Source organism: Xiphophorus maculatus, chromosome 1 (assembly GCF_002775205.1).
Source record: "Xiphophorus maculatus strain JP 163 A chromosome 1, X_maculatus-5.0-male, whole genome shotgun sequence".
In the NCBI taxonomy this organism is placed as follows: Eukaryota; Metazoa; Chordata; class Actinopteri; order Cyprinodontiformes; family Poeciliidae; genus Xiphophorus; species Xiphophorus maculatus.
The window spans coordinates 28,103,351-28,128,253 of record NC_036443.1 but is presented as its reverse complement, the minus strand read 5'-3'; the positions used below and the strand labels follow the sequence as shown (position 1 = coordinate 28,128,253).

At 37.6% G+C, this 24,903-nt stretch overlaps 1 protein-coding gene across 1 annotated transcript in view; it reads right to left on the bottom strand.

Annotated features, from left to right (window-relative positions):
* Window positions 1-2,607: 2,607 nt before the first annotated feature.
* The window catches only part of atp9a (ATPase phospholipid transporting 9A (putative)), a 39,495-nt gene continuing 17,199 nt past the window's right edge, over window positions 2,608-24,903 (bottom strand). Inside the window, exons 15-28 of the mRNA XM_023337480.1 lie at window positions 23,637-23,798; window positions 20,813-20,905; window positions 20,601-20,684; window positions 18,519-18,689; window positions 17,185-17,283; window positions 15,442-15,531; window positions 15,030-15,174; window positions 14,737-14,801; window positions 13,049-13,204; window positions 10,553-10,617; window positions 10,290-10,398; window positions 10,126-10,183; window positions 6,637-6,840; window positions 2,608-2,791 (exon numbers count right to left, since the gene is read on the bottom strand). Of these exons, the coding sequence (XP_023193248.1) occupies window positions 2,655-2,791; window positions 6,637-6,840; window positions 10,126-10,183; window positions 10,290-10,398; window positions 10,553-10,617; window positions 13,049-13,204; window positions 14,737-14,801; window positions 15,030-15,174; window positions 15,442-15,531; window positions 17,185-17,283; window positions 18,519-18,689; window positions 20,601-20,684; window positions 20,813-20,905; window positions 23,637-23,798 (1,638 nt within the window). The 3' untranslated portion in view covers window positions 2,608-2,654. The remainder of the gene's footprint in view (window positions 2,792-6,636; window positions 6,841-10,125; window positions 10,184-10,289; window positions 10,399-10,552; window positions 10,618-13,048; window positions 13,205-14,736; window positions 14,802-15,029; window positions 15,175-15,441; window positions 15,532-17,184; window positions 17,284-18,518; window positions 18,690-20,600; window positions 20,685-20,812; window positions 20,906-23,636; window positions 23,799-24,903) is intronic.

The following is a 24,903-nucleotide window of genomic DNA, read 5'->3' as shown; positions in this document are numbered from 1 at the left end:
GGCGAACCCCGCCTCTCGTGGGGGGTAACGTTAGCTGGAGATGGGCACTAGCACCCCTCCCGACCCCACTAGGGACAAGGGTGTTAGAAAATGGATGGATGGATGGATGGATGGAAATTGAAAATAATCAGGGTTTCTACTTTCTTCTTGAATTCATTGCAAAACAGAATCTACTCAGAAGCAGATTCTGGAGCTCCCAGATCAGCCTGTAATGAATGAATGAACAAATACAGCAAGACACAGTTTCAAATAAAGACTAGAACAGATCCTGGTCTAACTGCTTAGAATAGACTAACTGTAGAATTTTTTTAGTTATTTTTCCATAATTGGCTTTCTTTTATTAATGTAATCAAGCCCAATCATTCATAAGTTTGGGATGTACAACAATTTACATACCCCCTCCCTGTAAAACAATTGAAAGCTTTATTGTATTTCACTTAAATATTGCATGCTTAGTTTATTGTAAGTAAAAAAAATAAAAAAATCTGATAACTCCTACAATTTAGTGCTTTGAATTGTGAAAAGTATTACAGTTTTTAGGCTCATTTTTTAGTTCTTAGCGACTTGATGATTTTGGCTCAGGTGACAAAAAGTTTGGACACCCCAGAAATAAATCATTACAAAGCCTTAAAAATATATACAACTTTTGAAATAATTCCTCATTTCCATCTGTCTCACAATGATGAGCTACGTCGACTTGGTTCATTACAAGTCGAATATTAACCTGAATAACAATATATCGTTTTACTTAAATATGATTTACATAAATAATTGAAAAATAAATAAAACATAAAAAGATAAAATCGTCCACAAAAACAGCAAGAAAAAAACCCACATTTATTAGTGATCACAATAATGACATCAGCACATTTCAGTTTTTTTTGTTTTTGTTCCGTTCCCTTGAGTGCAATCAACAAATTTAAATAAAACATAAGCTTTGCATGTAGAAGCAAACCGTTTTTAGCATCATTAATGCTTTACACTTTAACATGAAAATATTCCAGAGAAGTTAAAAATATTCAAACAGATTAAAGAATTCAAGTTTTAGTACAAATAATAAAAAAATCCAGTCCTACATAGCAAAAAAAAAAGACTCAAGACGGCACAGTTTGTACAAAGTTTCATGCTTAGTTCCCCCTTTTTTTAAACACGCAAAATAAAATAAATACATGATAAACGATGTGTGGCCATGTTACTGATAGGTGGGAAATATTTACAGTTCATCACAACATGAGTGAAATGAATCTGAGGTGCTTCGCATCACGTTAGTTTCTGTTAAAGTGCAGTATTAGTAATTTACTTTTTTTTTTACTTGATCCCTTTTGTTAATTCACAGATGTTAAAGTAGATGAACTGCAAAAACAAAATCCTACGAAGCATTGTTGTGCATTTTCTAGTGGAAAAACCTTGACACTTGAAATAAGACAAAACTAACTTAAAAGTAGATTTTCAGCAAAATATATGAGCCTGCCAAGTCAATAATTCCTTAATATTGATGAAATAATTACTAGTTCCACTGGAAGATTATTTCACCTATAACACCATGTTCTAAGTGAAATAATCTTCCAGTGGAACTAGAATTTTTCATCAATATTAAGGAATTGATGACGTAAAACATGCGCATATCTTGCTGAAAGGTTACTAGCAAGTTAGTTTTGTTAATTTCAAGTGTTCTAAAGTATTTGCACTAGAAACTAGAGAAAAAAAAATGATTGGTGGGATTTTGTGTTTTTGCAGTGTGGGACCCCCAAGGACAGCGACTCGGTCACTGGGGTATATTTTCAGCTATGGCTTTGAGTCATCATGCAGGGCTGAGTGCGCGGCCACAGTCGACCCGCCACATCAGAGGTTGTGTGTAGCCCTCCGCCAGGCTGCACGTCGGCGGAGAGGTTCACCGGCGTTCGGACCACTCTCCACAAACACCAAGTCACGGTCCAAACAAAGACGGCGGGACGGATTTAACATCAGACTCCAGAGGTCGTGCTAAAAAAGGAGGCAATGCCACCCCCGTCGTGCTGAGCTGTAGCTTTGGGGGTGACGCATCAGGGAATACACAAGTTTAATCACGTCTCAGTTTAGCAAAGCCCATGTTGTAAAACCATTTCACTTTTAGACGTTTAAACCTTGAATTACGAGTTGCTGTTTGAGGAGAACGTGAATCAACTCCTGAGAGAAATCTACGACAATCTCACTTTTTCTCTAAATAAGTAGGTGTGTTGCTTAGGCAGGAATTCGGAGCCAGATGCCAACTTCTCTTCCTCCTTTCCTGGTCACATTATGAAATAGAATGGGTCCTGTTTAGCTTTCATTTGTCTTGTGGCGTGTGGATGTTTCTATTTTTGTCCTGAGGGCATTTTAAATGCAAAATTGATCACTGATAATAAATATGTTTCATAAAACTGGTTGAATCAGGTCAGTTTAATCTTACTGCAGGAGCTTACCACACAGCGAACCCCATCAATCAGCCATGCATCAAACACACAGAGCAATTAACACTGCTTTATCACTCTCAGTAAACTATTTGTCCCATCAAAGAGCTTTTCAGAATTTAAAAAGGAGTTAATGTGTCTTTGGATCCCTGGTAAAGGTGAAGATTTGGGATTCCTCTTTTCAGGAAACGTGGCCAGAGAGTTTGTTCTATTTTTTTTATTTTTTTAGGAGGTCAACTTGGAGTAACTGGGTGGAGAGAAGCGTCTGCGCAGGTACTTGAGGATGTACAGAGGCAGACAGCTGACCAGCGTGATGGCGGTCACCTTCCACAGGAACGACACCGTGGTGATGAAGTACACATCTGTCACAGAGGAAGAGTCAAAGTTAAACTGACGAAGAGCACAAGCCAGCAATTCTGAGTGGTAAAGATTTCATCAATCCTCATGAAACACTAAAAGTTTACATTACACCTTTTCTTTATGTTAAAACATAAAGGTAAGTATCAGGGTTTCTTCGACACCGTGTTCCAAATTATTATGCAAATTGGATTTAAGTGTCATAAAGGTTAAATTTTTTGTTGTGCTATTAAATTTATAGATGGTATTGTGTGTCAGGGCTCTTTGAATCACTACAATTAATTTCAGAGAGCTGGGTTGATTAGTTTGTCTGGGGAGCTCAATTAAAAGAAATCTACTTAAGAAGGATGTTCCATATTATTAAGCAGGCCACAGGTTTCAAGCAATATGGGAAAGAGAAAGGATCTCTGCTGACGAAAATCATCAGATAGTGTAGTGCCGTTTGACAAGATGTGAAAATATTAGATATTTAACGTAAACTGAAGCGTTATCGTACTGTGAAGAGATTTGTGGCTGATTCAGAACAAAGATGGGTTTGTACAGATAAAGGCAGAATGAGGAAGGTTTCTGTTAGACAAATTCATCGGATTTGTGAAATTGTGTGAAAAATGTTCAGCTTTTCACATAAAGCTGAAAATAAAAACCTGGAGAGCTGCTTAAGAAAGCAGCTGTTAAAATGCCCTTACAAAGCAGCAAACAGTTATTTGAAGCTGCTGGTGCCTCTGGAGCCTCAAGGTGGAGGATCCTCCAGAGGCTTGCGGTGCATGAAGCTACTATTCGGCCACCACTAACCAGAGCTCACAAGCAGAATCGGTCGCAGTGGGCCCAGCCGTACATGAAGATTAATTTTCAAACAGACTTGTTCACTGATGACTGCTGTGCAACCCTGGATGGTCCAGATGGACGCAGTAGTGGATTGGTGATGGATGGCCACCACATCCCAACACGGCTGTGACGTCAGCAAGGAGGTGATGGAGTCATGCTTTGGGTCGAATCATGGAGAGAGAATCATTGGTCGGCCCCTTCAGAGACCCCAAAGGTGTGAAAAGGAGCTCAGCAAAGTAAATGGACTTTCTGACTGATCACTTTCTTTCATGGTTCAAAAAGAAGAGCCGTACCTTCCATAGCAAAATCATCTTCATCATGACAATGAATGCTGCAAGGACTATCACTGTGTCATTGGCTGCTATGGGCATAAAAGGGGAGAAACTCATGGTGTGGTCACCATCCACCTCTGATCTCTGACCTCAACCCTATTGAGAACCTATGGAGTTTCCTCAAGCAGAAGATCTGAGGGTGGAATGCAGTTCATATCAAACCAGCAGCTCTGGGAAGGTTTTCTGACATCCTGAAAAGAAATTCAAGCAGAAACTCCACAAACTCACAAGTTCAATGGATGCAAGAATTGTGCAGGTGATATCAAAGAAGGTCCTATGTTAACATGTAACTTGATCTGTTAAGATGTTTTTGATTGAAATAGCTTTTGATTTTAGTACATCTGACCACTTAATGCTGCACATTCACAGAATGACCGTTTGCAGTTCTTTATAATCCATAAAATGAAAATCTGCTGTGCATAACAATTTGGAACAGTGCATTTTGAGTTTTTTATTTTTGAAAAAAAATACTGTTCTCATGGGGAGCTTTAAGTAAAATTAGATTTATACTGTAATAGTTCATGACTTGAAAATTATACTGACCATCATTTGCATTGATTAAGAAAATCTGAGAAAATATCACTTGCGTAATCATTTGGAATACAGTGTAGTGTATTACAAGCCTGGCGGGCCACCAGGCTTTATTTGGCCCCCCACCTGGCTAAAATTGTTTGCTTATCAGGTAGGCTGAGGATGTTCCTTAACAGTGATAGCAAACACGGGCTTAAGAGTCTCTTTGGTAACACAGTTGGAAGCACAATGGAAACCATGGTATGGTCAGTATGTGAACACGTAAGGAGGCCGAGGTTTTATTCACCTCTATTTATCGTTCTACACGCCAACAACTTCAGCAAATAAAGTGACAAGTTATGGATAAAAGATGAAAATAGTTTGGACTATTTAATTAGGATGAAATTAAATAGAAAAAATTCAGAAAAAAGGCAACTCTAAACAAATAGGTTTTTAGCTTTGAATTAAAGGACTCAGCAATTTAGCATTTTCTCCATTATCACATTTTAGTAAAAGTTGTTCTTTGCACTCTGACCTCTCTCTGTCCCCATTTTCTGTCTGAACTGCTATAAATAAAGACAACTAGTGCTTTAAAAAAATTCTGGAAAATATTAATAGCCCACTTTAAATAATAAGTTTCTCTGATTTTACTTTTTATGGGTATAAGAGTAAAATGAACATTGCGCTTTTATTCTATGAACTACTGACAACAGGTTTCTGAAATTCCAAGCACAGATTTTGCACTTATTTGCAGGAAATGAGAAATGGTCAAAATAATGAAAAAGATGCAGTGCTTTCTCAAATAATGCAAGAGAACAAGTTCATTTTCATTTAGAAACAACAATACTCTTCCTGAGTTCTAACTCAGAAAGTTTTCAGAAATATTTGGTGTAATAATCATGAGGTTTTCAATGGGTTTCAGTAGCATTTTCTGTAGAAAAACATCCCTTAAATGCTTGACATACGTTTTGAACTGTGAATAATTGTTAAGACCAATTAATAAAAAAGTAAAAATGAGTAGACAGAATAATAATGCCCAGCATGTGTTGTACAGTAATTTACATTTACCACATGGTAAGGTTCACTTTACACAAGCTGATCACATTAAAAGGCCTAACAGAAAACTAATAAAATGACGTCTGGTAACGTGTTTAGGTTACAAATAAGCAATGTAAGAATAGTTAGTCCACACTAAGCTCTGGTATGTTACGCATTTTGCCTCACTGACATTAATTAGGGCAATGAGGGTTTCAACACATAATTATCTCAAGACGTGCGCAACATTTACTGCTGAGCATGTTTATAATTAACTAACAATAACTTCTTGCCTTTATTATTTTTCCTTGGAATCTCCCAGAGTGGGAACGACATTGACCCAGACAGCTTAATATGCAGGGAAGGGAAAGAAATATTGGATAAAGCTCAGTTAAAATGTATAAACTGCACATGCAACAAAACAGCATCTAAAGTCTATTTCAGTCTGACTTGAAGAGGGAAGAAAACAGAGAAGAAAAAAAGCCCAAAAAGGGTAAACTTGACCACATGCCAGTCATGCTCCTCAGTGGTCGAGATTGCAGGCTGAAAATGGAACTCCACGCCTCACATAAAGCTGAAAATAAAAACCTGGAGAGTTTTTGGTCAGGGCATTCACTATTACAGGACGCTTAATATGGGAAAAAAGCAAAACTGGATTATTTTGTGGTGGCCAGTGTAAATTGATGCTTAACAGTTTGGCAACAAAAAACAAAATAGAGGGAGATTATTCCCAAAAATACATATATGTAAAGGGTAATTTTGCTTCTGCAAATATTTTTCTTTTAAACTGATCACGAATGCATTTATATAGCATTTATTTCAAAACACAGCTCAAAGGAAACCAACCAAACTGGTGGCATTTCCTCTTTGATGCTACAGAATGCCTGAGACACACCAGGTCATATTGTCAATACATTCACCTCTAGACCTGCTAATTCCACAGTTTACTGCACACAGGAGACACATTAAAAACCAAGCCCTCCCCCCTCATACCGCTGCATGCTGACGTCCTATTTCAAGGCCGGCCAAAGCAGAAAAACACAATTCAGTCTGCAGTGAAATTATATTAGGCTTTTGTTTTGTTTTCTGGAACACAACGATCCATCTGTAAAGTAGCTGAAATCAGGAGCGATGAGGACATTACTCACCTATGAATTCGTGCAGGAACACGAGTGAAGCAATGTAGCACGCCAAACTCAGGAGCTCGCCGACTATCATGAGCCAGTGCCACGTCTGAACGGTCAGGGCCACCATCAGCAACTCGGTCAGAATCAGGGAGGTGAAGGAAATGGCGACAATGTGGACAAACTCGGACTCGAAGAGCAGCATGGCTCCGTACATGATGATGCTCCCTGTGGATGAGAACAGTACAGTACAAATAAAACGATGCTTTTGCTTTCTACGTTCTGGGGATGCTGCTGCTTAATTTCCTACTCACTAAAAAGTAGGAAAAGGTGGGATGCATTACTACTAAAAATTAAAATTTGGGCCGATTTACAAATCTATTACGGCTGATAACCGATATTTACCACTTAAACATTTTATCACCTTTGGCAAAAAAACCCCAGCAAGTACCAGATGGCAATGAGATCAAAATAAATATCAGTTGTTCATATCAACCCAGCTTTATTTATCGAACCAATACCAATATGTTAAAAAAAACATGACTAATGTCAACTGATATCAATGTTAGTGCCAATATATTTTGCATTTTGCTTTTATAAAATTATGTTCCCATCTATAGCAGAGCTTTCTGATTGGCAGACAGCAGTCCAGATCAAGCTGTACTGAATAATCTTCTGGAGCAAAAGCAGTTTTTAGGTTCCTGAACATTGATGTTAAAAAATATCCAACAGCAGAAACTCAGATTTAGATAAAGTTTCTTAATTACATATAAGGTAGAGGTCAGCAGAAGGTCTGACATTTTTACCTAATATGCGTTATGTAATCAGATTTTATTTACATATAAAAACAATGTCTACATTAGAAAATTGGTTTTGTAAAAGCGCTAGTATGACATTTTAAAATATGTAAAACATGCCCAGCAGGAAAAGAATGGGGAAAACAAATATGCATTTATAATTTATTCTTTGCTGGTAACCAACAAGCTACTTTAAAATGATCCAAATCAAAACACAAATGTGGCTGATTTTTTTTTCTTCTGATATTCACTTTGTTCTATTCAAGCAATTGTAATATTTAATTCAAAATGCATAGTTCCAGTTCACTGAAAAAAAAGAAAAAGACAATTTCTTCCCTCATTTTCAAATATATGCTTGAGGGTATTCTGTACGTTGGAAAAACACAGGAGACAAAGTGAAAGCAACACACGCAGCAATGATTTGCAAACAAGATAAGCCCACAGGTAAAAAGGGAAACTCCTGTTTTGTTAGAAATGGATAAAAAGTTTCAGGGTGTAGCTCATTATGCGACGGTAAACAGCTTTTCATGGCCAACGGTGCGTGTCGGAAACTTCCCTCTGCTTTCAAAGTGTGTGGGCTGTTAAAGAGTGATGTGTGATTAAGGTAGAGCGATGCAGCCGTCTGGTAGGAACATCCTCAGCCTACCTGAACTTCAACATTTTCTACTGTCTGATGTTTTTAAAACACCAAAAACCAACTGCGTAAATATACAGGCACACACTCCAAGAAACCTTCCACATGTATATCATAAATTAAAATTATTCTCATCAAGATTCTGTTAGAGTAACAAAACTAAAGAAAAAGGGATATTATATACGGCTTTCATTTCATAAAATTTAAAACCTGAAAACTGCTGCATGCCAATGTGTTCATCCCTGTTTACTCTGATATCCCTAAATAAATTCACAGCAAACAACTGTATTTAGAAGTCACCTTATGGAGTCAAAGTGTGTACTTTTACTCTCCAAAGAGCCATTTTTGGCCTTAGTCCAGCTAAATAGAACTTGTTTATAGTCACAAATGTTACCTGACCTATTGTGTAAAAAAAAAAAAAAAAAAAACTGATTCGGTTTTTTTCTACAATAAGTTGATAGTAGTGGAAGATGTAAAGAAAAAATCTCAGTTTTCAAGAAAATCACAAAAAAGAGAAAAAAATATATTATTGGTACTTTTAGTGTTAGTCTTTTATGTAAATTAAATTAAATTACTAATTAAAAACAGCAAAAAACTGTATCATATCATTGGACTTTCCACAATGACTCCTAAGCAATTTGGTTAAAAATTGATAAGCAGATATTTGAAACAAAGAGCCATTGCTTACAAATATTAACATTAATATTTACTAAAATATCATTATTTTATTTCAGTCTGTAGTCCCATGTTTCAATCATGTTAAGTTTTTTGGATTGTCTCATTGCTGAAACATGCACCACAAATAGTTGTCTCTTGCCCAGTGAGAAAGAAACCCTATGAACAGAGAAAGTTGTAGAAAAGTTTAAAGCGGCGTTAAATTCTAAAACAAAACTCTACTCTTTGAACACTCAGCTCTGTTTGAGCCGTCTTTGAGAGTAGGGCACAACCGCAAACTAGGGAGGAGCATTTATTGCTTTGTTTATTGTCACTGAGAAAATAAAATTATTGTAATAAAACCCCCAATACTGACAGTTTGATTCAGATTATTACCTTTGTTGTTCAACTATTGTTTTTTCACTGTTGGTTCCATTAGGGAATGGATAAACATCATTTCTTTTTGAAAACATGCTTGTGTATTAATTTGTGCTACAATTATACACACTGACGTACTTAAGTTTATTAATGGGTAAGTTTCATTGCTGGACCAATATTGTTGTCTGTGTTGGCAGTGACAGATATGTTACCACAAAGACTGCAAGGATATTTTAATCACGTCGTCACTTTTATTGTGGCAAAATTCTCATTTCATATATTGGAGATCTCTACAGGAAACCCAGGGGTGGAAAGTAACTAGTTACATTTACCCACGTTACTGTAGTTAAGTACAACTTGTCTGTACTTTTCCTTTTCTTCAAGTTGTTTATAAAACCTAAATTTTTACTTCAGTTTGATTAAAGTATTTCACTCAGTAACATCTGAAATCATATCAGTTAACGAATAAAAATACAAAAAAAAAAAATCATTACTCATTTGGATTGGTTAGCATAAAGAAAAAAAAGGTGACTAAGTAAATTTTACTTTAATGAGGTATTTCTTACCTTTCTTTGAGTAATTTTCCTTGTATTTAAGTAAAATGCTTGTCAAAGTAACTGTACTTTTACTCGAGTACATTATTTTTATACTCTTTCCACATTTGAGCAAACCTACCAAGACAGAGCCAGCCTCCCCTAAACCATGAGTCAAACTCAAAGCACATATTCATGTGTTAGAATGGTCCAGTCAAAGTACAGACTGAAATCAAATCAAGAATCAGTAGCAACACTTAAATATTGATGTGCAACACTGGTAGAGACGCACTACAAAAGACAATGGATCTTGTAGTTGTAATTCGAGATGCACCAATCCGATATCAATATCAGTACCATATCGTGTCAGTCCATCCTAAACTTCAGATATCTTTATTGTATCGTAAATTAAATTAAAAAGTGGATCAGTGCATTGCTAGTAGTAGTGTGACAAAATGTAAAAAACTTCATTGAGGATTTTCATAGAAAATCAAGCCATCAAACTATTAAATCTTACCTTGATATATACTTATAAGGACCCAAATTAGAAAAGTCTTGAAAGACAGCGGTCGGCCCTGTGGAAGTAAAAAAAGAAGAAGAAAAAGCGTATTTCTCTTTTGTTTCTGTGTCACCAAAAATACAAAGTTGCATAGCAACACTGGAAGTGTTATTCATCAATACCTTCAACAGATCTTTATACAACTCTGGGTAAAGCATGGCAACCTCTGACTTAACATCCTTATCCAAAACCAGGGAAAAGACGGGGAACATGGTGTAGATGGTGGAGTAACTGCAACAGAAGATTTACGACACATGTATCATAATTTCACTTTTTCCTCTTCTCCGACTTCCTTTTGGGTTTAAAAAAGAGGAAATTCCAGGGAACAAAGTCAGTCAAATATTCTGTTAATAAGTCATCAGTACTCCGAGAGCTTGTGTCTCACCCAATAATCAGAAATCCCTGGTAGAGCGGGACTGAAGCAAAGTAGAAAACAGAGGAGAAAACAGCCTGCAGAAACAGAGAAAAAGCAGAAAACAAATACTCAGTTGTATTCCTTTTTATTTTACTTAATGTTTGCTAAATGGCAGTGAGTTGGGAACAGGAGTGTGAGAACATTTCCTGAGTTATTCTTAACATACAAATGAAAAGAAATGTGTTTCATAACATTTAGACGGCTTTGTAAAAACTAAATCAGATGGGAGCAATGAGCATTCAGAAGCAGGTGTATACATTTTATACCTCACCCCACCACAGCTGCAGGGAACTAATAAACACTAACCGATTCAAGCCTCTCAGTTAAACTTGGGAGATGAATGATTCCAGTACCGAGCTGCCAACCAAACATTCAGCTTCCATCTGTGGTCATTTTTAATCTGAGGGAGGTGGAGAAAAGCCTCCTAAAAGCCATAAAGTGCATGGTCCAGTGAGTCATGGGATGTCCCTCCAGATTGGGGGCTGAGTTTGGACTGGGACATGGGAATGCTGTCTCAGAAGGGCACTACTGCCTGCGTCCTCTGAGTCATCGTCCACCCCACCTTCCCATGACAAGCCCAGAGACATTTGCCTGTCTGTCTGTAGGTATGCAGATTTATTTTTGGACAGACAAGATTTCTATTTACACGTCTTGCAAAGGCCGACACTCCATCTGAACAACCACAAACTTTATTGTCTTCTATTGAGATTATATGTGTCAAGGCCAAGCAGGAAATTTTGAATCAGAAGAAAAATCATACTTTGTGTTTTATATTTACAAACAGAAATCTAAAAAGTCTGGTATGCATTTGTATTCTTCTGCTGCCTCCAAACCAGGTTTACTTCAAGCATTGGAAATGGTTACTTGCTCAACTAGGTCTGTTACAAAACAAACACTTGCCATTACCAGCTCGGTGTGGGTGATATGGACTTAAGGTTTTATCACGATATTTTGTGATACTACTGTGATAATGATAAAAAATAACTTTAAGAACTATTTATTTATTACTTTTTTAAAAGGTATGTATGGCTGTTTCTGCATTGCATAACAATCATAACCCGTTTAGGACACCAGTCACATAAAAAAGTGTGATTTGTATCACTGAAAAGCACACATTTAATCATATTTTCAAATGTATTGATATTTATTTATACACTTTTATTGAACAGTGGAGAAAATAGTAAAACTAACAGTCCCAAAAATACAATTTTAGGGTTTTTTCATGCATTAATTGGAATTTATTGTGACAACAATAAACCAAAATTGTATTGTGAAAAGAAAATTATACAATAAATGCCCACCACTATATCAGCCTGTAAAAACTGTTCTCCACAAATAATTTTTCTACATGGCAGTCTACTGGCACTTTTTAGGAATACTCGTCTGTTAAATATCTTCCTTTGCAATCACTGTTAAGTGTTTACTATTTTGTAAATTGTTGTGTCTGTATGTCTGCAGTGTATATTTATATGATGTGATGTTGGATATCTTTGTGTTTTTTCCATGTTCTGCAAATTAAGATCTGTTTTTTTCATCTTTTCTTGTTTAAAAATGTAAATAAATAAATAAATTGCACCATAGTAAGCTCTATCCATCTTCCTAAGAATTTAACCAGCTTTCCTATACCTGCTGAGAAAATCAGTCCCCTCTCTGCCAATAATAAGTTTGACCATGTGGATGAAAAAGTCCAAAATGAAACACAATGTTTTCTCCCACTACAAAAGCACAAAATCTTACCAAGTACTTTTGGTCCACTTTCTAGTGCAAATATCTTAGCACACTTGGAATAAGACAAAACTAACTTTTAAGTAACTTCTCAGCAAGTTATAGGAGCTTGTTCTAAGTCTATCATTTCTTAATATTGGTTAAAAAATAGTACTACTTCCACTTGTATATGTGAAATAATCTGCCAGTGAAACTAGAAGTTTTGTTTTTTTTAACCTATATTAAGGAATTGCTAACTTAAAACAAGCTCCTATATCTTGCTGAAAAGTTAGTTCTGAGTTATTTCAAGTGTATTAAGATATTTGCACTAGAAACTAAACCAAAAACACTCAGTAAGATTTTGTGTTTTTGCAGTGTATTGTTTCACATGTAGGGTAAACAGTTCAGTTTGGTCCCATTTGGCTGGAGCAGCTTCCTTCACATGTTAATGTACCCACTACATGGTCTGTAAAACTGTAAATGGGACCCATTATGACTTTATGGAGTGGTAAGTGGCTGTTTTTAAAATGAAGACCAGAAGAAACCTGTACTTTATTATTTCCATTTCACAAATAAGCACTTCTGTTCGTTAACCACAATAAATCAAATCCCAAAAAATAAATTAGAGTGAAATTTGTGGTTCTAAAGTAAAAAAAATTCAAGGGATTGCATCATTTTTTCCAACCCATTGTATTCAGAGGTTAAAATGTTTTCTAGAATCCTCAGAAAAAGAACGAAAATGTTTCAGTGTTTTAGCGTTACCTGCATGGTGCTGATGCACAAGCTTCTGTGGATGACAAACTGGCTGAGGGCGGCGGATCGCTTGTAGCTGTTCCGACCGTGGACCATGAGGAGTCGACCCAAATGTTTGAACTGAGTCACAGAGAAGTCGGCGGCCAGAGAGGCTTGCTTTCCTTCCTGCAGAGAACACGAAGAGTTAAACCCAGAGTTTAGATCGGGCCTAAAAAATCCAGCCTGATAGACACGGTGTCTGAGCCAATTCTGAACCGACCAATTAACTTTAATTACAGGCCCGAGCCTGAAGTAAACCTGATATAATTTAGTTACAACTTTACTGGTGTCATTTTCAGACCATAATTTGAGTAAGCAGTGTAACTTCTCTCATTTTTGGCTTTTGCTTAATGTCTTCCCACTCGACCTTGTTGCTTGTTTTAACCGCAGGGTGAGTCAATTCCAAATCACCTGGGATGCAGTACGTTATGCTTGTTACAGTATCATTAACTTCTGTACCCTACTTACTTTCTTCTATTTATCTATTATACTCTTCCATTTAGACTATAACAAGTAAGCTGCAATATGTAACTTTCAGAAAAAACATTTTTCTTTTTCATATTTGTTCAAACTGTCTATGTCATGACAGTATAGTATTTGGATCCTTAACCTAACCACAGATAATCTGATTGTTTCTAACTAGAAAAAAAAACAATCAGAGCCAGTAGGAGGGTCTTGGCGCAGTCAATCATCCTTTGTGTGCCGCCTTGCTCTCTGCTGCACTGCATCTTCCTGATAGCAGAGACTCTAATGAATGCTAGGCTAGTTAGCATGGGCACCAATGCACAAGGTTGAATGACAGCATTAAGACCCTCCTCCTGGCTTTGATTGGCTATTTTTGGTAGGAGCGGTGCATTTCTTCAGACAGTAATAATAGACCAGGGACGAGATGGAGTAGTTTGATCTTTTCACAGGCTATCCATTTCATATTGCGCTGTCACAACATAGACACAGTTTTAACAAATATGTAAAAAATAATTTTTTATAAAAGTTATATTCTGCTTCTTTAATCAAACTTTACATCATTCATTCTCGTTTGATTTTCTCTGTGCTGTATGAGCTGCAGGCTTATTAAACACACCACAAAAGCCTAACCCCAACCCAACCATCAGCAAGCAAAAAATTCTGGTTTGGGCCATAAAACTAATCTGTAACACAGCCAATATAACTGAACTTCAATATAGTCACAGCAGAAGTTAGGAAACACAATCATCAGGATTAAAATAAATAAAAAAACGCCTTGAATATCACAACATCTAATTGGTGATATCTGTAAACACTAAAACCTGATGCTTGTTAAAAGCAGCATGTGCTTCTGTCATTTTGTAAGGATGCTGTTGGATTTTGCAATGATTATTCCTTAATGATCATTGCAATTAATTTTTGAACACAAGTTCTGCTTAGAGTTTCCATCCATAGCGGATGCAGGGTCACGATCAACGAAAACTCTGGAAGAGGCTGCCGAGAGACTCCCCATAACACTAAAACCTTCCTGTCATCTTCACTTCCTCTTCTTGGACAATAGATCCTCATAAAGGGAATAATCTGTGTGTAAGTTCGGCCTCAACTCTCTGGATGTGGGAGATATCTTTACAGGAAGTGCGATATCTGTCGGTGCGTCACGTCGATGCGAGGCAACGAGATGGACAGAGTCTTACTTTTCCCTCCACTCCCACGCCACAGTCGGCTTCCTGGATCATGCTGACATCATTTCCTCCATCCCCTGGGAGAGAACAAAAGTCATGGATTCACATCACTCACCAGAACCAACCAAGACATGCCCTTAATCTTAATTTAGCTGGATTACAAGATGGCAGAAATAAAATAAATGCAAAAAAACTCCACAAATGCGGTTTTGCAATTGTTAGAAGTGATGTGAGCAGTTTGTGGTTGAGACATTTGAGGTCTTGAGGTTGACAGAGATAGACTGGATGGGATCGTTATTACTCACCCACTGCACAGGTGAGTTTGCCTGTTCGCTCTTGCAGCAGCCGGACTATCTGCGCCTTCTGAGTAGGGGTGCATCGGCAGCAAACCACAGCGGGACACTGACATGCAAGCTCCATGAACTCATACTCGTAATATTTCAGACAAACCTGCCAAAGGAAGAAAAAAAAAGCGGACAGGTGAGCACCTCAAGCCACCACATTTAACTGATCTGGGCTGTGGCTCTCGGATGCCTTTACCCAAGTTACAGTTAAACTCCAGCTGCGGTTTAGAAAGTGTCTATAACCACGGAGGCCACATCCAGAAAGGCTTCAGTGGATGTGATATTATCACGTATCACACTGAAAACATGTCACAGTTTCATAAAGGCAGATAAGACAGTGGGATGTGAATTAGACAGGCGAGAGCCAGCTTACTTCGAGCGAGTCCCCCGATATCACCAGAGCGCAGTCATGTTTTCTCCTGAAAGCGTTGAGCTCCAGGTGGGCTTCCCCTCTTGTCGTCACCTGTGGCAAGGCCAACCACATTTATAAATTAACGCATATGTATATGTCCTCACACACACAACGCACAGACAATGCGCGAAAGAGGAAACCTAACAGAGATGGCAATCTGTGAGTCTTTGTCTGCTCGGTGTTTATCAGGCAGAAGAACGGCAGCACCTGCAGTGTATGGAAATGCCGGAAAAACTTAATAACTGACTTAGAAATTCTGCAACAAAACCTGATAGATGCAACATAAAAAAATAATATATCAAAAAGTATCAAAATGTTAAACATAGCAGAATCCCTTGTCGTGAGCAGGAATGCCAGCTGAAACAAGCCATCATAACAGATCTACTTCTGCCACACAGTCTGTCTACTTCAATCTTACCAAGCCTTTTTTCTCTAGTTCCTAGTACAAATATCTTAGTACACTTGAAATGTGACCTAGCTAACTTAAAAATAACCTTTCAGGAGATACAGTAACTTTTTTTAAGTAAATAATTCCTTATTATTGGTGGATAAGTACTGGTTCCATGTTCCATGAAGTCATTTGTAGGTGAAACTAGTACTTTTTAAAATCAATATTAAGGAATTATTGACTTAAAACAAGTTTGTGTATCTTGCTGAAAAGTTACTTTTATGTTAGTTTTGTCTTATTTCCATAATACCAAGATATTTGCTCTAGAATCTGCACAAAAATGCATGGCACGACATTGTTTTTGAAGTGAAAAATACATTATTAAGGTACATATGTATAAGTTATAGATACAATTTCATAATTTATAAGCTTAGAAGCGATCCATGTCCAGAAGTGGGATGTATGTCTAGAATATATTAATGAGAGACAACATACCAGGGCCTGAAAAAAAAGGTTTGCCATTTAATGTGTGCAACATTTGACTTCTGCTTTTAAAAGTAAGTAAAAAAATTGGGAAGAGAAAGTATGCTATATGATAAATTCCTAAACCAACTTTGAATATAAACTCCAAAAGTGCAGCAGAAACAAGGCATGACATTAATCTGTCAGCAGGAGCCCTGCTCTGGCATGAACATCCTTCAACTGCTGACTATTCATACGTCAATCCAGATTGGGCCATTGGTGGCCACCAGGAAGCCAATCCAGATGCATGTGTTGCAGGCCCAGTCAGCACTCCCCCATCCACTGGGACTGAGGTTTTCAACTTGTGCCAGCCATTGTTATTCTCTTCCAGTAACCACAGTTGTACGCAAGCTGTAACCTTCCCACATGGCAGGCGCTCCTTCTACTCTGGCATTGCTCCAGAGGGGAAGGCAGAAAGGGGGTCTATCAAAGCTGCCCGAGAGCCTGAAATCTGCAAAACAAATTAGGAAGTGAACCCTTTGCATGTTCCCTCTGGGAGTGGTCCAGCTGGTTTCTCCTTTCTGCTTGAGGGAAGGCCTGTTTGTTCTCTGTGACAGTGGTTTTTGGATGCTTTCACTGGTGGGAGGTGATTTATTCAGCTGTGGATGCTGGCTCTAGCTCCATGCAGTGCTGCATGGGGCTCTTTGACCACTAGCTAAACTGTGTTGGTCAGAAGGAGTGGACAATGATTGGATGATGAGAGTTTAAAGAAGCTGTCAAAGCTGTCCTGACAGGAACCGCATCGCAATGTTGCTGCATATGCACTTAAGGCTGCGTCCTTGTCATGCACTTACTTGTCTGAAGATGTGGATGTCCTGGTTGCGGGTGATCAAGTGGGCATTCTTAGCGGTGCATGTGGCAGTTTCCAGCTTGTCTCCTGTCAGCATCCAAACCTGATTAGAAACCAGAAGAAACCACATCTGAGGAAACCTGATGGTTGAACAGATCACATAATAATCACTGATACGATTAGATAAATACAAACTACAGAATAGGATCAAAATATATATATTATATAGCTTAAATTCATTATAGCTACAGCAAAAAGTGACAAAATCAGAATTTTTTGTTATCTAAGTTAAGTGCGTTTCAAAAAATCCAATTACTGAAACTGAAGTCAGTTCCTCCAGTTTTTCGCCATTCCCTGATTGCAGAAGTTCATGCACAAATAAATAGATGCTCACATTTTTTCATGCTAATGCATAATTGTGTGTTTATCGCAAATTTGCCGCAAAATCTGTAAAAAATCTTGGCTTTAATTGACTGTTAACTCCCATCTGCAGGTAGCGGTATTTCTTACTTCTACTATACTGCTGCCTCTGCCTTACTTGATGTCAAATTTATAATCTGTGACTGATATTATCTAAAGGATAAAAATGCTTTTGTGTCCAATCAGTCTTTTTATTCTTTTCATCTTTTTTCCTCTCTATGTAGAATTTGGAAGGGGTTTAAAGAAGAAAAAAGATTGCAAAATTCCTTGCAAATATTTCTAAAATAACCCCACAAATCAGTGAAAAAAAATTAAAAAATTTTAATTACAAAAAGATTGCAAAATCTTAAAGTGACTGATAAGAAAATAAGCATTAATTATGCTTTATTCATATGACAAAGAACTATTTAGATAATCCAGTTCAAGTATGCTGAACTTGACTATAACAAGTAAGCTGGCGTAATGTTTAAAATCAGAATTAAACCTGGATAAGCAACATTCAGTTTTTATACTCCTCTAATGTATTCTGGAACAAACTTCTATAAAACTGCAAAACTGCTGAAACTCTGAGTTTCTCAAGGAAAAAACTCCCTTTGTTTAGAGCTGCTTTTGTTCCATTTATAATATTAGTTGAAAGGATTTTAATTTTAGTCTGTAGTACGACTTTGCGTTCCTTTATTACGTCATTAATATTTTTATTTTCATCATGTAAAGCACTGCGAATTGTCTTCTTGCTGTGTTTCAAAAACACATTTGTTTTGAATTCATTGAAATAATTCAAACTAATGGTAAAAACAATATAATTCAATTCACTGAAAATTTATGGAGGCAACCAGTTAAAATGCAAATCAAATGACTGCTTCTCTGCTTTTCATGGCGATGCTTTAATACCACTGTAAGCTGAAAAGCCCCACACACCCTGATTCCTGCGTTGCGGAGGATCTCCAGGGTGGGTCTGACGTCGGCCTGGAGCTGGTCCTCCACCCCGGTCAGACACAACAACTCCATCTCCATCTCCAGGCTCTCGATCACCGTGGCTACTTTCAGGGAGCGGTCATGAACACTGAGTTTGGCCTGGACGTACCGCGCCTGGGGAGAAGCACAAACAATGGAGCTATCACAAGTGGGTGGATCTAAAAACACAAACAAAAAAAATGTGTGATTCATTGCAAGCAGTGAGAAGAGTATAATATTGTTAAAGACAAAGAAAAGGAAGAGGAAATGTTAGTCTGCAACAAAAAGGGTTCAAAAGAATGAAGAGAAAAATAAACTATCACCATGACGACAGATAACTTAGTCAGGTGTTTTGACATTATACATATGTAGAGAATGCAAGATAATTGATGTCTTTACTTAGTCTATACAACAAAATTATACTTTGAAGATACTTGTTTGCATCAAAACCATAATAAATTGAGCTATTTTGATTTTCCCACATTGACAAACAACTTTGCACAGCAAAGTTTCAGACACACATACACCCACACTTTGCCACCTCCCTCCCTTGCAGGGGACCACCTCAACAACCTTGGCTGAGAATCAAAACAGTAGCTGCTACTATAAGTTTAAACCTTTACTAACATTGTAAGTGTGTTTGGAGAGGAGCCACTGGGACCCTCTTTAGTTTTGCCAATGAGGCGGAGAAACAGGAAAAGTCAGAAGATGTTGATAAGCTTTGATGCTATCAGCATCACAGACCAGCAGGAAAAAAAAGAACAAAACTGTATTTGATGTTTGAGAGAGAATTAAAAAGAAGAGTATTGCTCCTGTTTCTGTAAGAGCAAACATGCCAGATATACAAAGGAAAGGAAAAGGACGCATGGTTGGATGGGTGGACAAATAGACGGCCGGACGATTGAACAAAAAGATGATGGATGGATGGACAGATAGACGGATGGACAAAAAAATTTGATGGATGGATAGATGGCTTGAATGGAGCAACAGACAGACAAAGGGAAGCCTGGATAGATGGACAAAGGATGGACGGATGAGTAGATGGACAGACAAAGGAATGGATGGACAGATAAAGTGATGGATGATAAACAGACAAATTGATGATGAATGAAGAAAGGAATAGACAAATCCATGGATGGATGGACCAGCAAAGTGATAGATGGTTGAATGAATGTAGTGCAAAGTGCTTTGGAGTCCTCTGACTTGATAAAATGCTTTACAAGTACAGGCTGTCTACCATTTAAATGTAGTAGGGAATTAATTCCATACATGAATCTGATCCAGATTTAGAGAATCCTTTAATAAAATGTGAAACTTTTCCAGACAGAACAGGAACCCCACTATTATGTGTGTGTGCAAACTGACCCCCCTTCCTTAATGCTAATAGCAAACATATTTACAGCAGAAATGTACATTTTTGAACTTGCCGTCGCATAATTGTGAAAACTGCAGTGCACCAAATCCATACACTCGAAGCAGACATGATCAATCGGTCAACGCCCATCTTTAACGCTCCAGCTTCAGGGCAAATTGCAAGTGAAATAAAGCAAAAACAATCTGGCCATGACTCATAGAGGAACACAAACTCTGTGTGTGACTCAGATGGTGACTCACTGCTGCCCACCAGCTCTGCTCACTCAATTATGCTCTTCAGAAATGTGCCTGGGGCTAAGGACTGCAGGGGAGAAGGCCCGGCCTTGCCCTGCTGAAACAATGAGAGGAGCCCTGTGTATGTGTGAGTGTGCTTGTGTGGGAGGACGGAGTGGATGCGGCTCCAATAGGGGTCAGAGGTTAGTCTGATTACCAAATAACACACTTTGACATTTAGAGGCTTTACTTGTCAGGGCAAAATATCAATCTGTATCTGTAGTGTCCGTCAGCTGATGTGCCTGGAGCACTTAAGTTTTCTGGAGCACTGACTTAAAGCTCTGCAGGCTTCCTTCGACTTGGGTCAAACAAATCCTTCGTCTTTCAGCAGAAAGTTCCTCGGAGACCCAACCCCCGGCTCTGCCTCGCTGTGGTTTAATCTTATAAGTGTATGCTTACCTCAAAATCCTGATACTGTTCCTCCGTCAGCGACTTCTTGGAGACCACAAGGACCCTCAGGCCTTCCCTCGCCATGTTTCCACACTAGGAAAAGCAGACGAGAACATTTGGGTTCAGCAACTTACAAAGCCTCTCTCAGTGTAAGAGGACTTTCTAGCAAAAATAACACCATGTCTGTCATGAATACTCAAAAAATAAAAAAGGACATTTACCTCCTCTTCCAGCCAGTCGTTGTACTGCACAATGCCTGCCATCACCACATCAGCACCCTTCATGTAGAAAGTTATCTCTCCTGTCGATTCGTCCTGAAAACCAGTGAATAAAGACTTGATTTTTGCAGGACACGTTTTCCTGAGCAACGTGAGCTCTGGAAGTCTGTGCTGTTTGGAAATGCAGGATGTATTTGGTAATTGTGATGGATTCACTTTTATCAGGAAATCAAGTCAAGTTTAAAACTTTCAGGCTTCCTGAGTGAGATATCAGCCAACAAAAATGATGTTAGTCACCAGAGTGAGTCACAGGACAAAAGGTGAAAATTTTCTCAGACAAAACGCTTCTGTTATTCTGTTTTTATATTCTGGCCCTGTGTCAAGTAGCAATTAGCTTCAAAACAACAGCCAACAACCTACTATTTTGACATCAAAAATAATAATAAAAAAGCCAATCGACCTGTCATTTATTAGGTTTTTTATTTGCAGACAGAAGAAGAAATTGAATCCTTAGCCTGTAACAATATTTTTCTAAAGGGCAGGGTGTCCCAACTGCTTTGAAAATTAGGGGGAGGGCAAAGGGAAAACTAGAAGGTTTTGAAAGCAATCCCTTGGAAATATAGTGAGGATGTGGACTAGCAAAGAGACACTCACAAATTTACATATTTTTCAGTTTCTCATTATTCATAGCCACAGTAATGTCTAGTGCAGACAGGGTCTGCAGTCTGTGGCTCTGAAAACTTGATTTAGAAATCTGTTTCTAATCATAAAAGTAAAATAAAAGTTCCTCATAGCAATTTGTCTGTATATTTTGGCCAAATTAATTTTTACATGTTAACGTGTGTCTGTTCCAGTAGCGTACATCAACAGGGGCCCTTAATGCGCACACACACACACACACACACCCCTGCACGCACACATGTCATGTTGATATGTAACGACACAGGACCGTTCAGGACAGGTTACTGGACTCCAGCTCCAGTCAGTTTGATCACATATGCCAACGTTTCTTTTAAAAACAGGGCCAGGCTGATAGAAAGCTCTAGTATTCTAGTATGCTTTTTTTTTCTAAAGATAAAAATTAGGGAACTTTGATTCTTTAAATTCCACAATGTTTTTCTTTCTATTTTTTTTCCAGGGACAAAAATGGTTTAGGCTACAGCTAATAACTTTTATTTAGCATAAAACTAGGAAAGATACTTTTTGTTTCTGAATTTGAAATGCTTTCAAATTACAACAACCACTAGAGCTTTACGTTTAAAACACGTAAATGTCATTTATCAGGTTGAATACAACTCAATGCAAACACACATACATATAAGTATCTCCTTATGTAAAGTACATTGTCCCACATACACTGTGATTCAATATCATTCAATATACAGTACAGACCAAAAGTTTGGACACACAGTTGTGTGTCTGTTCCAGTAGCGTACATCAACAGGGGCCCTTAATGCACACACACACACACACACACCCCTGCACGCACACATGTCATGTTGATATGTAACGACACAGGACAGGTCAGGACAGGTTACTGGACTCCAGCTCCAGTCAGTTTGATCACATATGCCAACGTTTATTTTAAAAACAGGGCCAGGCTGATAGAAAGTTCTAGTATGCTTTTTTTTTTCTTTTGGTCTGTATTGAGTACAGACCAAAATTTTGGACACACTTTCTCATTGAATTTAATGAGAAAGTGTGTCCAAACTTTTGGTCTGTACTGTATGCCTAGAAATTTAGATATACTTAGACTAAACATCAAATGAAGTCTAGTTACTGTCTGCTATTTAGGAGTAATTATATTCCATATAATTCTCATTTGTATGTTGAAAATAAATACTGCAGATCAAAATGAAATTTAAAAACAATAAAAATGTAGGTAAATGTATTAATTTTTTCAAGGATGTTTGAAATATGTTCAGCAAAACAACTGTGGCGATGTTTGTCGTCTACAACTTTCAACTGCTTACCTTTACTTACAGGTACATCAAGTCATTCTTTCTTACATATGAGGAATCAGTGAGACCCGCTAACAGTGCCAGTGAAATAGTGGCTGACTGTTGTAGCTTTCACTGACACCAGCACAGCATTTGTTTTACAAAAACAAACAAACAAACAAACAAAAAAACAGCAAAAAGATGGACTCAGATGACCCTATTTTCAAAGAGCTCACAGCTGATGTTACGTAGAAGACGTATTATTTCCTCCTTCAGTATTACAACTTCCTGTTACATTTCAGGATGTGACAGTGGACTGTGTAGATAGTCCTGAGCTCATTTAGTGTTGACCAGATTGTGATTATGGTTTCCTAAGAAATGAATTAAATTGAACATGCTAAATGGAAAAAAGTAAAATAATAATGTATTATGAATAAAACCCCAAATAAAATAAATTCACAAGAAGAGCCCTTCACTTTGTACAAATTTTTGTTTTGTTTTTGCTAGTCCCTATTCAGACTTAGAACATTCTAAAGTACAAGACTCTATATTTTTAACACTACTTACACATAAAAATTGTTACATTTTTTACTTATCAGTGAACTGATGGTTTTTCTATAATTGTTTCATTTCTTACTTGCGACTCTGCGAAGTTAAATTTTAACAGATTAAACAATATTTCTTTTTGTCAAGTGAAAACACTTGACATCATCATTGTTGTTCTTGTTATTGTTTTAAATAAATAACATATTTTAGTTTTCTCTGTTTAAGAACAAAATTTTACTTTGTTTTTCCTCTTTTAAATAACAACAAAATACATAACATTCTCCTACAGTAACATCATAAAGTAAAATTAACAGCAATATCGATATCATCTTCACACTCACTCGCACTATAATCCCCATTCTTTTGCTCTCGTAGGTGAAGGGAAATATCTGGAGGATGGTGAAGCTCAGAATTTGACCAGTAGGGGTCCGTAGTTGCATGGAGGATTGGTCTCTTCCCACCAGAGTCAGCCCAACACTCTCTGTCCACTGCACCAGCGACACCTACCAACACCACAGTGAAAAAGCTTTCAAATAATAGATTTAGTACATAACAGAAAGATGAATTTGCTGCATTTATTATCCATCAGCTGATGATTTAGTTTATTATATTATAAATAAGACAGAATGGAGAGAAACTGATCATTAACCTCTGCTCAGATTTTTAAACCTGAGCAGAGGTTTAAAAATCTGAGTTTATTATGTTGACATAATAAAGACCTTATGTCAACCTATATTCTATTTTTTTAAGTCTGATGAAAAGCAATTAAATTCATTTTTGGACAAAGAACTGTGAGCACTGAAAGAATCAATCAATAATGCAATCCTTTTCAGCACTTAAGGTTATTGACTGATGTCCATTTATGAAGAGAAAACATTAGTTTTGCTCAATTCTTTCTGAAGGACACGACATCATCCATTAATACAACGGCAGCATGAAAAGGGGGGGTGAGGGGAAATATGTTTCACAATAACTATCAGGCCAGCCGCCAAATGGCACATCCAAGTCACCGTCAGTCCTCTGGCAGGAAAAATGGCCGACGATAAGCAGATACAGACGAGTGAAGAGCAGGTGGTTTCTGGTTTTCATGTTATGACACTAAAAAACAAAAAAAACAAATTGTTTCAAGAGTATTTTTACTGCAAATGTGTGTCAGGAAGTCAAACGAGGCCTGGCCAGCGGGACTTTAACGTCAGCTCAGCTCTGACTAACACAAGACTGGTCGTCCAGGGAGTTATGAAGATATCTGCTTAGTCATAGTCTACAAATACTGGCCGTGGGAGTATTCTTGGATTTTGCATCCGCCACAAAGGCACCTCCAACATTGAGGTTAGCTGTTTGCTTCTAGCTGGACCTTAAAATCATTCAAACTAGTCAGCCTGACTCAAAAACCAGATGGCTGGGATTGTTTTTTTAATCAGTGGCAAAGGAAACTGCAATGCTGACTCCATGCTGACATGAATCACACACAACACATCTTGAATTATCAGTGCATATAAATCTGATTACTCTATAAATAACAAAAACTCCACAATTACTAACCATCCTGGTAGCAACGTATAACAAGATAAATAATAAACAAATCTTTTATTACGGTGGCATAATCTC